General features: G+C 40.8%; 1 protein-coding gene across 6 annotated transcripts in view; it reads left to right on the top strand.

The window, feature by feature from the left end:
• The first annotated feature begins 2621 nt into the window (after window positions 1–2621).
• UXS1 (UDP-glucuronate decarboxylase 1) overlaps window positions 2622–15088 on the top strand; it is a 59516-nt gene continuing 47049 nt past the window's right edge. For 4 of the 6 annotated variants that reach the window (XM_062601638.1, XM_062601637.1, XM_062601641.1 and 1 more), the window contains exons 1-2: window positions 2622–2788; window positions 14911–14938. In XM_062601638.1, coding sequence (XP_062457622.1) covers window positions 2692–2788; window positions 14911–14938 — 125 coding nt within the window. In that variant the 5' untranslated portion in view covers window positions 2622–2691. Of the gene's footprint in view, window positions 2789–3070; window positions 3088–14910; window positions 14939–15088 lie in introns of those variants that run through there. The other 2 variants (XM_062601639.1, XM_062601642.1) reach the window with 2 other exon arrangements.

Raw genomic sequence — 15088 nt, 5'->3', positions numbered from 1 at the left:
AGCCTTGACCAACTCAGAGACCAAAGTTACAAGAGATGACAGTAGTGTGGTAACAGGTCTGTTGATACGGCTGTTTTTTCTTTGTGCAGTTTTCAGTGCTTTGCATATCATTTCCTCATCTCATACACAGCAGTCCTTTCTGCTTAGGTCTCAGATCTCAGGGTCCATTTCTCTTTCCCAGATCACATTGTGGAATGCCAGAGACAGAAAGACGTGATCTTATCTGTATTTCCACATGGCAGAAGTCTCCCTCATGCATAATGTGGAGATCATGTGCAAATAATGCACTAGATTTATAGGCTGTGGCTTACTAAAAAATCAAAATGCTCTCATAAAGCATCTTGAGAACTAATGATGGAAAGTGCAATATGGGAGGCAGAGCATATTGCCTGCAAAGCAGCCCCAAGAGGATTGCCATTAACAAAGTTCACTCATCGGCCCAGATAAGATAATAACCTGAAGGCAGAAAGATACCTGCTTCTTGATGTGTAACACACTCCTAAGAGTCAGCGCTCGAGACCATATGATCCATCAGTCTTTCTTCCAGCACATGAGGTAGCCACTATAAACCAGCACTTCTGTTACTGATGCCAGTCCTTGGCTCGAGATTGTGAATGTGACCAGCTGTATCCTGAAATAAATAACCCCACTGCTGGCCAACATGTGTCTAGAGAACTCTGTAGTACTTATAATGTACATGCCTATAGTTATTAAGATATGATAGACAAGCTCACCCTTCTGCAGCCTCTGTTAATTTAGACATGCTCTGGGTACACTGGAGAGAGACAGGGACACAGCAGCTGGCCATGGCATCAAGGATGACAAACAGCCAGCCATGTAGAGGTCACCAGTCATGCTGCCTCCCACAGGGTCTGACTCTCCTCTACCATGAAGCTCCCTGGTGCTTCTTGCTCCCTTTTCCTCCTTTTCCCACATTCATGCATTGCAGCCTGCCTCAACCCGTTTCTGCAGAAAGATTAGTCTGATTGCTGAACATCGTACCAACCAAGGTGCCTCACGAAGGCAGCTTGCCAGAGCTGTGGATTGTGCAGCATAATTTAGGGTAGAGCAACTCTCAAAAAAGTCTTGCCTACCCCTAAAGACCATTGTACTTGTGGACGCAATTATATACCAACATGTTCTCCCGTTTAAGCAAAATTCAAACCGAAAACTACTGGAGTTTAAGCCACAGGGCTCACCTCACAAATAGATGGAGTGATATTCCAGTAATACTATCTAGCTTTCATACAGCATTGTTCATGTGCAGCTTTTTGGTGGCCAAAATCTCTCCAGGTTTAAAATTGTTACTATCCAAGTTAATACTTCTCAGATAAATTTCATGTTTGATTGTGTTCCAAATAACTATGTATTTACAGATATATTTAAATTTTTCTCTACAGAGACATAAGCAGTGAAATAAACATATGTCAAGTACAAATTAAAGAAAACAGAAGTCAAGAGGAAAGGAGTGGCCTTTTCATTAAAGCACAGGATTAGGCATCAGGAAACCTCAATTTTCAAGGCTTCCTGTATAAAGTTAGATAACCTCTCTGTGCCATAGTGTGATACTGAACTGGACCTCACTGCAAATTCCCTTTGAAGGCTTACATATTTGCCCAACTTTTCATGTGTTTGACTCCTCCTTACAAGGAGGAGTTAACTATGCGGGTCTCTACTTGACTGAGGTCATAGTTTCTTCAGTGTAAACAGCTCTATCTCTGCCTTGAAATGAAATGATTAAAACGAGTCATTTAATTCAGGAACACTTGTTCCTGCAGGCTTCTCCCGAGGGAGACGAATGTGAGAAAGAACATCCCGATTCAGCAACTGCATGAAGGTCATACTACTGATTGGGAAGGCTGGGTTACGTAGGAAGCCTTCTGTTCAGCTTAAGTAGTTGTACTTTACCGAAGGAAGAAAAAAAAACAAACATGTTTTGACATGCAGGAAAGGTGCCTATCTAGACAAATGCAAGCCTGCAGCTTTTAACAAGCCACAGGAACTTCAGATGGAAATTGCAGTAGAAACATAAGCCATTCTGAAGTAACTGAAGCCTGAACAATTAATAAATGATTAAGAAAGTTCCTTGGGCAAAAAAAAAATCCTTCAGATTTTATGTATATTGAATATAGTTCAAATAACCTTAATAGGGAGGTGTGTGGAAAGCTGGAAAGTGAACATTTCAGAGGCACATGCAGATTAGCCAACAGCAGGCACGAGCGTTAGGCAGGCACGCAGCTGCCAGGGCAGGCCACGGCCGCCGGCTTTCAAAGCCCTGAAAGGCTGAGGGGGAAAGAGGGTGAAAACGCCCATCTTTTCCTCAGGGCAAACTCTGGGGAAGCCAAGTGGCCTCTAGCCAGGCGCCCCTCGCTTTCCCCTTCGCGGAGAGGCAGGACGGGAGGGCACAGCGCCCGCTCAGCAACGCCGCCGCCGCCGCGCCGCGCCAACGGCACCGGTGCGCGCATGCGCCCTGCCCGGCCGCGCCGCGCCGCCACCGCTCCGGCCGCCGACCGCATCCAGCGCGGGGGGAAGGCAGGGAGGCGGCGCTGCGCGTGCGCGGGCGGTTCCTGGGCTGGGGTGGGGGGAGCCGCGCCGTGCCGCGCCGTGTCGTGCCGCGCCGTGGGTGGCCGCGCGCGGGCGGGCGAGCCCGTCTGTGCAGGCGCCCGGCGCTGCGTGCCGCTCCCGCTGGGCATGGTGAGCAAGGGGCCGCTGCTGCGCCTGTTGACCGCCATCAACCGGAGGAGGATGAAGCTGCTCATGGGGCTCGCCTTCATCGCCTATGTCGCGTGTGAGTGAGCGAGCGGGCGGCGGCGGGCATTCATTCCGCGCTGGGGGGGCACCCGGCCCCTTTCGGCGAGAGGAAGCGGTGGGGCGGCTCCTGCTCCCAGTTGCGAAGCGCCGCGGAGCGGCTGCTCCGGCCCCCGCGGGGAAGGGGGCTTGGAGGGGAGGGCGGTTGGGTGCCCCGGAACGCCCTCCGCCCTCCCCCTCCGCGCTTCTCTGGGCGCCGCCGGCGGGGCTGAGGGATTCCCCCCTAATCCCCCGCCTCTGCGCCCCGCCAAAACTTCCTCAAGTCCGGCGGGCCGGCGGGTAGGCCGTGGCTGCGGGCGGTGCGCTGGTCCCCGCCACCCCTGTGTGCCCCGATCCCCCCCCTCCTTGAGGGCTGGCGAGGGGGAGGACGGACGGGGCCCTGACCTTCCCCCCCCTCCCCCCGCTCCACGCAGTGGCGACCGTTGGGGCGACCGTTAGGGGAGCTGGGCGCGGCCGCTGGCGGGCAGGGGCGGCGAAGCGCGCCGTGTTTGCGCTGCGGGCGGGTTACTCAGCATCTGGGCGCCCGGGCAGGCTGCAAACGTGGTGGGGCTTGGCGGTGACCGGGATTTGATGTGCGGTGGGGAGGGAAGCCTCTGCGTGCAGGCGCCTGCCGGTGTGAGAGCAGCACGCGTCGCGGCCTCTCCCCATGGCAGTGGTTGCAGCTCCCTCAAACGAGGCAGACTTCCAAAAATAGCGAGAAGTTAGGTGGCACCAGAGTGAAGGGGCGATCAGATAGCGGGTGATGGTGCCCCGTGCAGGAGGGCTGGCTCCCGTTGCACATGCGGCCTCTGACAGCTTTGTGCCAGACCAGAGACGTACAGTTATATTTCCCATTTCTTCAGCTTGTGTACTGAGCTCTGTGCGTGCGCAGTATTGTGCAGAAGTATTACATGTGAATGAAAGGACATGCTGCAGAAAGAGACTTTTGAGGACTTGCTGAGACTGCTGCAGGCAAGTCTCCAAGTAGAGCCACAGGGCTGAGTAAGGGCTGCTCTGTGAGGCGCGTGTACTGTGAATGTGTCTGGTGGTTGAGTATACTGCCTGGGCAAATAGTCTGAGGGGGAGCTGTTTGAATGAGAGGTGGCTCAAGAAGTATTTCCATAGCTGCTCCTTAGACCACTCTTTGTCTACACTAGTCTTAACCTAGTAGCTGTGTGAGGCAAAGACTGAAAAGAAGTTTTTCAGGACAGACCTAATGTCTTGTTTTTGTAGAGCTTTCTGATTTCCTTTGGGGGATGATTTTTTTTTTAATTTACTGAACACAGTTGGAATCTAAGAGCCTGAGGACAGAGTTAAAGGTACTTGGGCACGTCTTAAAATAACCATTGACAAGGATGTTTGTTGTGTGACTTTTTAGATATGAATCAAATAGGGGGAGTTTCAGACTTAGTGTTGTCAGTCCTCTTCCCTTTTTTGCCCAGATTCATTCTGTTGTACTTTTTTTTATATAATAGTTTATGCTAGCCTGTTCAGACTTACATAGGTTTTACAGAGGTAGTGAGTACATCAGCAGAAGGGAGCTTTGAAGGTTGTCAGCTTAGCTGAAGACAGATAACTCTTTGGATGCTCAGAAAGACATATAAGTGAGCTGGCTTTGAGGGGGTGCATATTTAGAATCTTCCCTTTCCATTTGGGTGGGGAAAAAAAGGTGTTACTCCAGTACTGATTTTTGGAAGAAGGGTGGCATTTCCTATCCTAGGAATACAGCACAGGAATTCTTTTTACAACCGTGTGTTACTGTGTAAAACCTCATTATTTAGATATTGCCGCTGTTGAAATTAAATGCCAGCTGTGACTCCTTGTACAATCTTAGATTTGTCCAAGTGGCTTCAGGCTTCATGCATAATAAAACAGGGATAGCTTAATGTCTATTCTTGTTTTGAAAGGGTTTTATATTTTGCTAGAAAAGAAACAGTATTAAAAACACTGTTACTGGGATAGTGTGCAGATATAAAAACTGAGTGGCAATTGACATGGCCATGGAGACCTAGTTATTGATTAGATTCTATAGACAGCAGTTGGTGTTGGGTTTCTAATCTTATGAATGGAGATTAGCCTTTTTGGAGGAAAAAATGTTATAAGATCTTTTGCTGTCTAATCTGTAAGTATTAGAAATCTTCTCACTGTTTGTTTCGGACAGCTCTTTGAGATTCAGAAAAATGGGAGGAAAAGAGGGACTGCAGTTTAATGTGGCAAAGAATAGCCTAAAAAGAGAAAAAGTTTGTATTTCATAGAAGTATGTTTTTTGTACATCTGTCATGTCTAGATGTACTTTTCAATCTTTTGGCTAGTTGTGTAGTGGAATCATCAATTATAGCTCTGCTGTCTTCAGTATAGTATGACATGGTGGCAGATGGCACTGCTCTAATAGATTCTAAAGAAACTATTTTTTCTTACATTTTCTATGGAAGTGATTATGATCTCATCCCCTTATCCTGAAACTGTGCTCCTTGCAATATTACTGAATCATCACTCTGCTCTGCAGTCAGATAATACCAGACTAAAATAGCACAGAATTTGAGAAAACCAAGCTGCTGGTGTAGGTGTATGTGCTGGCACTTATGTTATAAGGAACGAAATGCTTAGTAAAGTATTCCATGTTGATTTTTATGAGTTAGGAGATAGCGCTTTTTGATAGTGCCATTTTGTGAGCATAGCCTAAATGTTTAGAGCATCTAGTCTTTTCAGCAAGTGTCTTACTTCATAAAAGCTTCTGCCTTGGAATGCAAAGTTGACACAAACATGCCCGAAGAACTTCTGTTCCTCTAGTTTGCTGGTTCTCCTAGAGCTTACTAAAGGCAACTGAAAGGCTCTCTGCTATCTCACTTCCAAGAGTCATTGAGTGGCTCTCTTAGTAGTTTCACAGCACAAAGTGATGTATGGCTAGTCTGGCTTTGGTATCCCTGCACTGCCTGTCCATCCCTCCACCACCTTTTCAAGCACTTAGGTGGCTATGCTGTACACTAGGTAAAGGGACTGGTCTGGATTAAAATCATCTAGCACAAAGGTGTTGGGGTCCTTCTTAGATAGTAAAACCGGTTCACAGTATGGGTGTTCAGAAAGCTGTTCTGGCCGAGCAGAGGAGATGGGGCAGTGGGAAAATGAGCAGCTGGGCCCACTGATAAGCAGTATTGTCATCACGTAGTTTACAGGTGCTACAACTTGTCTTATCCAAGGAATCTTGCTGATTTTAGGTAAAGTGCTACTCTTAACATATTCAGGCATATACTAAGGATGTCAGGAACTCTTTTTGTGGACTTCATTGATTTTCCTGGTCCCACTTATAGTAAGAAGGCTCCTTGCTTTGAAATATTTGATGCCTCATTTTTATAAAGTTTATTTCTATTAATTAAAAAAAAATCATTGCCCACTTGAAACAAACTGCTATGCACAGTTTGTAAGAACAAAGAATCCAAAAGTAACACTTCTCTTTAGCAGACAGTTAAAAGCTGCTATAACTTACATAAATGTTCCCCTGCAAAACTGAACAGTTTAATGAAGGATGCAGTTGTATTTACCTAATCTGTTCATCTTTGACAGAAGAGGTGATTTTGTTCTTTCATCAGTCTAGTGATGAATCTGGAGCTCATATATCTAGGGAGCTATTCAGTATAATATTATTCATTTGGATGAGGGGCAAAGGGTAGAGAAGCTGCATTAGATTGCTTGACTTACTGTCTCCATCTATGATCACGGCTCTATGTATAGCTCTACTGTGTTAGATAAAATGGGAAGCCGTGCCAAAAGTTGAATTTTCATTGCTCTTTTAAAGGCAGAAAATCTTGTGCTAGATCTTTTTCTGAATTGACTCCCTACAAGCAGGAGTGCTTGTGCTAAGTGAAGGAGAGATTGAGGACTTTGAGGTGGCCTGGAGCCAATCATTTCTGTCACAGACTTTGTTTGCGTCATCTTGAAGCCATTGTGAAACCACAACTTAAGAACACGAGGTGACTGTAAACACAAGTGAAATGGATTTTAATTGTTTTTTGTTCTTCATAGGAAGAGAAATGTAGACAGACCATGAAACCGTAACCAGTATGCATTGGAAAAGATTTAGTGTGATCACAACCTGATTAACTTATTTACATGCAGGCTGAGACTTAAAAGCATCTGCCTGTTTGTAAGATGACATGTCAATATATAGGTGCTTTAAAATCCTTTCTTTTGCAAAGTTGTAAATTTTTATTTGCCTTCATACAGGCATACTGAGGTGCTTTAGCAAGACTGTAGAGTCAGGACCTTATTTAAGTTCTTGGAAATATATCTGTAAAATGTTGTAGCTGGGATTTAAAGACCAGATTTTGTCAATCTGCATGGTTTGCTTTAATCTGGATGCTGCTTTAAATAATCTAATGATGCCTTGATGTAATAAGGGAGTTGTGTGCTCATAATGAAAATAAAATAAGAGCTCTATTTCTGGTAAAGTAGAATAGTTCTCTCTCCTCATTTGTGGATCAGATAATTCTCTGGAAATGTGTCAATATCTTGTTTTTTCTCCAAGATGAAAAAGAATGAGTGGAAGGATGCTGTCATGAGATCTAGGATTAAGACCTTGTTACTTTTACAAAATAAATTACAGCACAGTTATTAATACAACTTAAAACCATGTCAGAATAGTGCGAGTAAAGTCCATCTGGAGCCTAGTGACTTGACTTCTCCCAGCATCGTTAGTTTCCCCAGTTGTTATCCTGTGAACTGTAAAGTTGGCCAAAAAATGCAATGTACACTTTTAAAAATATCAAAGTGGCAGTAAGCTTTTAGATTTGAATCTCACCAGCTTCTTGCATTTTGAATGTCATCTATGTGTTCACAGTGAAAGTTAAATGCTACTTACTATTGTGGTTTTTGATAATTCAAAACTTTTTCTAGTAAAAGTAGCTGTGAGTTTGACCCTCTTCTTTTGCTTCAGATTAACTGTCTGAAAGTCATTTAGCACTGCTTTTGAGAATAGCAGAGCCATTCTTCCTTCGTCAGCTGCTTTACAACTAGCTAGCAGGATTGGCCAGGGAAGAGGTAGGAATGGTCTGATGTGACATCATGCTTGGCTGCTTTTTGTGTCAGCGTGCCAGGGATTCTCCACCAAAAAAAAAAAAAGAAAAAAAAAAAAACAAAAACAAAAAACAAAAAAAACAAAAAACAAAAAAAAAAAAAAAAACATTTGCTTGCTGGCTTCATGTCTTGCAGAGTTGCTTTTCATTTGTGGGTTTATGTAAATCAGTTTACTGTCTTCAGCTCCCTTGCTTCCAGTTCCCTTGCTCATCAGGCTTCCAACTAGCTATGGCCGTGTAGCTCATAAACTCAGAACTGCTACTGGAGGTCTAACAAATGTTTAAGTCAGGAATAAATGGGCTTTGACTGTGCCTTGCTTGCCACAACTTTTTTTTTCTTACTTACTAGACAAATTCACCCTCACAGTTTACAGTATATCTCTGCTTAGTATTTGTCTTCACTGTGGCATGTGCAGAACATGGTGCTGTCATTTTTCTGTTCCAGGACAAATACTGTTAGAGCTTTCATCATCTTTCTTCCCTGCCATTATGCAAAGGGAAAATGTTTGTCCCTTCATTTTCCTGCTTTTACTGCTTATTTCCTTTCTTGAAGGTTGACTGACCAAGTAGAACTTAGTTTGAACTGGTTGTTTTCAACCTCACATCCTTGGATCCCAGGTCAGGGGAGGTAGGCATCACTGTGAACTTACCTGAGGGGATTTGTGAAAGTTAACTGGGAGAAGTGAGGTTTTTTTCAGTAGATTTAAGTGTATACTGCACCAGTCTGTACTGTAACTGAGAAAACCTTAGCAGTCAACAAACTAAAAAATATAGAAAATAATTGACTGGAGTCATGACCTCGTATTTGATTGCTGCCTCTTATTTGAGTCATGCCACTTCAGTTAACTGCTCAGATTCTGAGGTTTGACGTGTGTGCTGGTGTATCGTCGTCATCTTGGGCATGTGGAATATTCCTATGCCTCTCTTGAGTTTCTGGAAAAATGTCCCTGAACTTTTCTATGAAGGTCAGAGAAACGGAGAGGGAAGATGGAGAGCTAAATTAAGCAGACAGTGCTTTTAAAAATGGAAATTCCTTTGAAAAAAATGGAAATACCTTTGAGAAAGCAGGGATGCTGTGTAGACTGGGTTTTGTCTGTCATGGTTTATGTAAAACTGAATATAATACGTTTTGGTTGGAGATAATAGTACTGCTTTCTCTTTCCTTCACTTAAAATAGGGAGATTTGTGCCCAACAGCGGGTACAGGCCTGTTTGCTTAGAAAGTGCAGGAAGCCTAGGTGACTAACATTATATTATTGATACCTGAGGCAGGGTTGTGAGCTCAAAATACTCAACTGTTGCAAATCCTTTTGCCTCCTTTAGCCTGCATTGTATAATTTTACAGCAACCAGGAAACTGTTTTTTTTTCTTTTTTTTTTTTCTTTTTTTTTTTCTTTTTTTTTTTTCTTTTTTTTTTCTTTTCACTTGGTGATGTCTGGCTTAGATAATGTTACTGATGTTTAAATAAATATTTAAAACAGCCTTCCAAGCATTTGAATCATACTAGATACATGTGCATGTATCTTTACTAGATATACCATGATTGCATTTATTTAGCCATATTTCAGTCGTATTTAACACTTGGCCTCTAAATCTACCATGCTTTTACCAAGGAATTCAGTGTCATGATTTCTACTTCAGTGCATTTCATAAAAATACTACTACAATTTTGGGCAGCATCTTTTCAAATCAAAAAGCGTGTTGAACAGAGCCTTTAACACCTTTTTAGGAAATAGAAATGTAGGAATACAAAAGGAGTACAAAATTCCTAAATTTCACCTAGGAAGAGGCTTTTCCATTATACAAAGTTACTATTAATAATTGTATGTTGTTCTATCCAATAATATTGCAATATACTCTCATCAATATAATACTTTCCTAAAGCAAATTAAAAAGCCCTGAGATTACAGTTAGGATGCAGTTGAGGTGTTGTTGTTCTGGAATGCAGACTATAAAATACAGTTCCAAATGCACTGACCATTTAATCACTTTTTTTGTTATGTATCTAATTGAGATACGCAAAAGAATTAAATGCTTGTTTTATGCATCTGTAGTAGTAATCAACATTTTATGAACTCCTCTTGCATGCTTTTCCATTCTGCCAAGTTTTTCTCGGAAAAGGAAAAGCTTATTTTTATCAAGAGACTGATGCTGCTGAGTCTGATTTAAGAAAAAATCTCTTTGAATGTCTTTGCATCTCTCTGAAATAAGAGATTTGACTGTAGTGATTCACTCTGAGTATTCAGATACTAAGGTTCTGCTCTTGAATTTCATTTGTTTCTGCTTGTTTTTGCCATTGATGGTGAAATCCCTTTCTAGTCAATATCATCTTGTACTCTCCTGTTTGGAGGTCTGGAAAATATAAGGAGAGCAATATAGAGAAAAAAAATCCTGCATTTTCAGCTGAAATTATTTGAGCAAAATTTTGTAAAGAAGTTTCAAAGTTAAATATCTTGAAAAGGCACACAACACAGCCATTGGGAAAGAAAATGGTTTTGAAAGAGTTTGCTTCTATTGTTACATGTAGCACAATTGGATCTCCACAGGCATCACATCTGTTTTAAAAAGCATGTGATACTGAAAACAGTATTTTCAGTGAAGATGTGAGATTGAGTGGTTATTACCATATGTGCCTTGTGATAGACCATGACTTGATTTTAATGTTGTTTGATGAAATCTAGAGAAGAGGGATCATCCTGGGGTAACAGATTTATTTTGAAATTCTGGGGTTTTTGTTCCCCTCTCCCCCAGCTGTCAGATGCTGATAGCATTATGTTTTCGATTCTCCAGGCTGCTGTGGATGTGTTAAGACTTGTCACGTTCTTGAGTAGTGTAGTAATCTATGTTCTGTAAAAATCTGCACAGTAAGTATTATGGCAGACGACAGACTCAAAGGAAACATATATTCTGTTTCTGTATTCTCGAGATCTAAAAGAATAACTTTTTCTTGCCATGAAGTGCAACAGGTCGGAACCAAAACTCTGACTATGATGGATAAGGAGATGTCCATCTAACAGTGGATTTCTATTTTTCCTTCTTATATGTGAGACTAATATATTTTGTTTTTAATTCAGGCCAGACCCTGCCTTAATGGAATATCCAAAGAATACTTGGATATTGGAATATTCCGTGGCATTTTGTTGAATGTAGACTGATTGTTATACTGTTCTGTGTCCATCTTAATTTCAGAAGTGGTTTTCTCTTGGAAAAGTAAACAAGAACTCAAATTATCAGCAATGCAAGTTTATTCAATAGAAAGAAAACCAATCTTTACTCAAATGTGGCCCTCTTGTTGAGGGCAGTTTCAAGAAGCCTTGGGGAAATCTGCAACAATTTTACTATAAGATTGTGCTTGCCTAATGGTTATAGTTTTATTTCTCAGGGGCAGGAGAGGAAGGAAGAGGAATTGGGGTTTGCTGAAAACCATGAGGCACTAATGTTTAGCTGTAAAAATTTAAATACCTCTTTAATAACAAAACTGTGATTAAGGCTTTAAGAAGCAAATATCTTCTTTTCTAAAAGTATAGTTATCACTTCCTCCAAGTAATGTCATTCTTCTTCTTTGGAAACTGTCATTTTAAAGTGTAGTATCTGTGAGAGTGATTAATGCCTCTGGTGTATTTTAACCTTCACAATACTCGTAATTAAGTCTTGCAGAATTCCTACCAAAAACGTGATTGTCATTGTTTTATGGAAGTGAAGCAGAAGGAAAAGAGAGAAAAATTCCAGATCAGATAGAACCAAAGTAAAGGACTGCATCTTCCTCCTACAGGCCATTAAACTAGGCTTTTGTGTGTTTCAGAACAATCCAGATGTTCTGATCTCTTCTCTAATGGCAACTTAATATGTTTTACCTTAATCGGTCATTGGATGAAGTTTACAAATAGTCCTTTTAGAGAATAAGAACAACTTTTATTTCCTCTCTCTTGTAGGTGGATGTTTGGTTACAATGTCATGCTTCTCCCTGTCTAGTCCAATTAATCATTTCTTCTTTTCTTCACTCTGACAGTTTCAGTAGATGGCAGGGAGACTTTGTTTACGAATGCCCACTAATTGGATGGGTAGGAAGTACTCCAGGGAGTATGTAGTTTGCATATGTGTGGTTGTGGAGGTGTCTCTAAGGCTTGGGAATTGGTATAGGATTCTTGTTCTTGATGAATACCTTCTGGGTTAAAAGGTATTGTGTGGGGATTTCTCTTTATTTAAAGACCAGCTTTTAAATTTTGTGGGGTGCTCAGTTATGTTAAGGCTTGCTCAAATAGAGTCCATCAGGAGTTTGAGGCTTTGGAAAGCTGTGTTTGTGTATCGCACCGGATTCATGATGTTGCTAGTGAGGAGGTGTTTTTGACCATCCATATTCCTATTGCTTTTGGTGATTGAATTTGGTATGCATTAAAGAGTTTTATGATGCCTTTGAAGATTTTTGACATGGATTTAGGCTTATAATCCTGCATCATTCTGCTTGTGGATTTGGGCTCAAATATTTTAATATGATAATATTTCCTTCATTCAGAAAAACTTCCTTGTCTGAATGTCAGACCTACCTTGCTGTGACCTTTATGTAACAATTGCAGTGTGCACTGTAGTACAAAACCGTACCTCTGATCCCCTCAACCTTTATATAAACTATATATGAATGCACCCAAGCCAAAGAGAACTTCCTTAGAAACATGCGTTTGGACTTCTTTGCTGAGGGCCTTATGTTCAAGGAAGCTTTTGCAGCACCTCTCTCCATGTGTAAAATACTTCACAGTTCTTCAGATCCCTCCATGTGGAATTTCCTGTATGTAGTTCATTTTGCAGTTTCATTCTTTTTTGCAGGGTTACAAAAATACTCAAGCTTTCAAGAAATTTAATAGAAGGTCTTTTACTTAGATATATTTAGCTATGGAACTGTGATACCAAGCATATTTTAGTGTTTTTGGAAGCATACAGGTGGTTTTCTGAGTTCCCCTTCCTTTCTGGGGATGCTGAATACACAAATAATGTTTTTTCTTTAGGAAGCCAGTTTCTTGTATGCAATGTAGTTGCACTGTCTTTGCTGTAAGACAGTGGGCACAGCCAGGTGCAGCTGGTGACACTCCTGTTTTGTCAATTCCTGCTTCACCAGCTATGACCAGATGTTTCCTGTCACTGCATAAGCAATATGGTGCAGGTTTCTATAGCACAGGAAAATAACCTGTTATCAGTATGTCTGACTAATGTATAACCTGGTAATTCTGTACCCATGGTTGTCACTTAAAAGGTTGTAAATCGCTATAAAAAGCAGGATTTTTTTTGTTAACCTTTTCATAAATATAAAAATTATAAAATCCTAGTCAATCAGTAAATTCCTTTAACCTAGCGCTCAACACTGCCCCTTTTCCCCACTGAGAATTACCTTCAGGGGTTCTAATAAATGTAAAATCCAGTGTCTTATATTAATTTAGATTTTATTGATCAGCTGTTCTTGATATAAAACTTCCCTTTGTATCCCTGAAAGACAACAGAGGTTTTCTGATACCATCATTGATCTGGTGCCCTCCTGCAGTTTGTTTGATAGTCTGTCATGAATTCAAGTTACTCTTTGAATTATTCAGCAGTATTTGTAGTTAAAAGCAGTTTAGTTACTTTTCCATCCCCAAATGGATAGAACAGTAACTGCATTATTGCATTCTCACCTGTGTCCCCCACATTTCTCTTGCTTTGTTTATTCTGTTGCCAAGAACGTGCTTGTGACTGTTGCTGTTTTTTGCTTTCTTGTTTCACTGATAACTCATCATATACTTGATATCAATAAATAATAATCCTAAAAATACGTACACAGCACCTGAATCTAGGTAAAGTGAGATATTAATTTTTTGAACTGCTTAAATATCTGCTGCATGAGGGCTGAAAAGTGCTTATGAAAACTGAGATCACTTCAGAAGCTTTGTTCTGTATGTATGTTAATATGATAACTGCGTACAGACTGCTACTCTTCCTTAAGACCTGGTGGAATTTATATGCTTAGGCTGAGCCTTTTTTCTTTAAGAGCAGTTATAGAATGATCTGGAAATATTGTGGGTGCATTTTCTTTCTGTATTGTTTATTGTTGAAGAGTCCTTTACATAAACATTCTGTATTAAACTTACTCATTCCGAAGATTGGAAATTGTCAGCTCTCTAGCATAGCCTGCCTTATGACTTTGAGCCTTCTCATCCATTTGCTTTAGACTACATTCCATCTCCTAGTTAAAAGCAAAAGTAGTGTTCTGATAGTCTTAGTGTAATCTTTTAAATCCTGAATAGCTTCAAAAGTTTTTTTGATAAAGAGTAGATTCAGCAAATAAGTCTTTTCAGAAACAGCTGATACTTGTTTGCTGTGCTGTTATAAATCACTTTATCTTCCTAAAAACTATTTTCTGTACAAAAATAAATGAGCTTTGTTTGTTTAATGAGGCATTTGGTTGTACTACTTAGATCCTTTTTGAGTCTGCATCACAATATTAAGTGAGAGAGCTTGAAACTTTTAATGCAGGACTGTTGTGTCACCTCTTCGCATTTGTTCAGTTGCAGCAAGTAGTGGCCAGTCATTTTATGCTCGTCCTTCTGCAGTCTCCAGTTCTTGTCATTCAAGTCTACACAACTTTTTTTTTTTTTTTTCTGATATCCCTAATAAACAAGTCAAGAACTCTATTTTGGTTAATCTGTGTGCTGTGACAAATTATGATTGAGAATTCTTATGTTTTGTGTTATGCAATATAGTGTGGGAATAATGATCAGGTAAATGTATCCACTGACTTGTTTGCTCAGATAACCATTCCAAGTTACACCTGGAATTAAGTCCATTTTAACTGAATGATTCTATTTTCCTCCTTTTTTGATAGTATCATGCAATTTCATGGGAGGTCCTTCCATACTTTTAAACTGTGTTCTGATTACTTGGTTTATATGTACATAATGCATGCAGTTTTTTTAGATAATTTGTGATGAACAAAATTGATACTATTTTATATTCCTTCAGATGATAATAGAAAAATGACTTTCTGTATTATTATATGACACTAAAATGTTCTCTTTCTTCTTATTTCACAGCTGTATGGGGAAACTTTGTCAATATGAGGTATTGTATATTATTTTTGGTATTGAAAATCTTGAGCTGAAATACAGTTAACTGTTACCTTTCTCATCACTATGTGTCATCGTATACCAAGAAGGGAAAAAACAGGACAGCAGCTGATAACTGTTGTTGGCACATGGACAGACCTGACCA

Source organism: Rhea pennata, chromosome 1 (assembly GCF_028389875.1).
Source record: "Rhea pennata isolate bPtePen1 chromosome 1, bPtePen1.pri, whole genome shotgun sequence".
In the NCBI taxonomy this organism is placed as follows: Eukaryota; Metazoa; Chordata; class Aves; order Rheiformes; family Rheidae; genus Rhea; species Rhea pennata.
The sequence above is the reverse complement of the archived record's forward strand: the minus strand, read 5'-3'. Positions and strand labels throughout refer to the sequence as shown.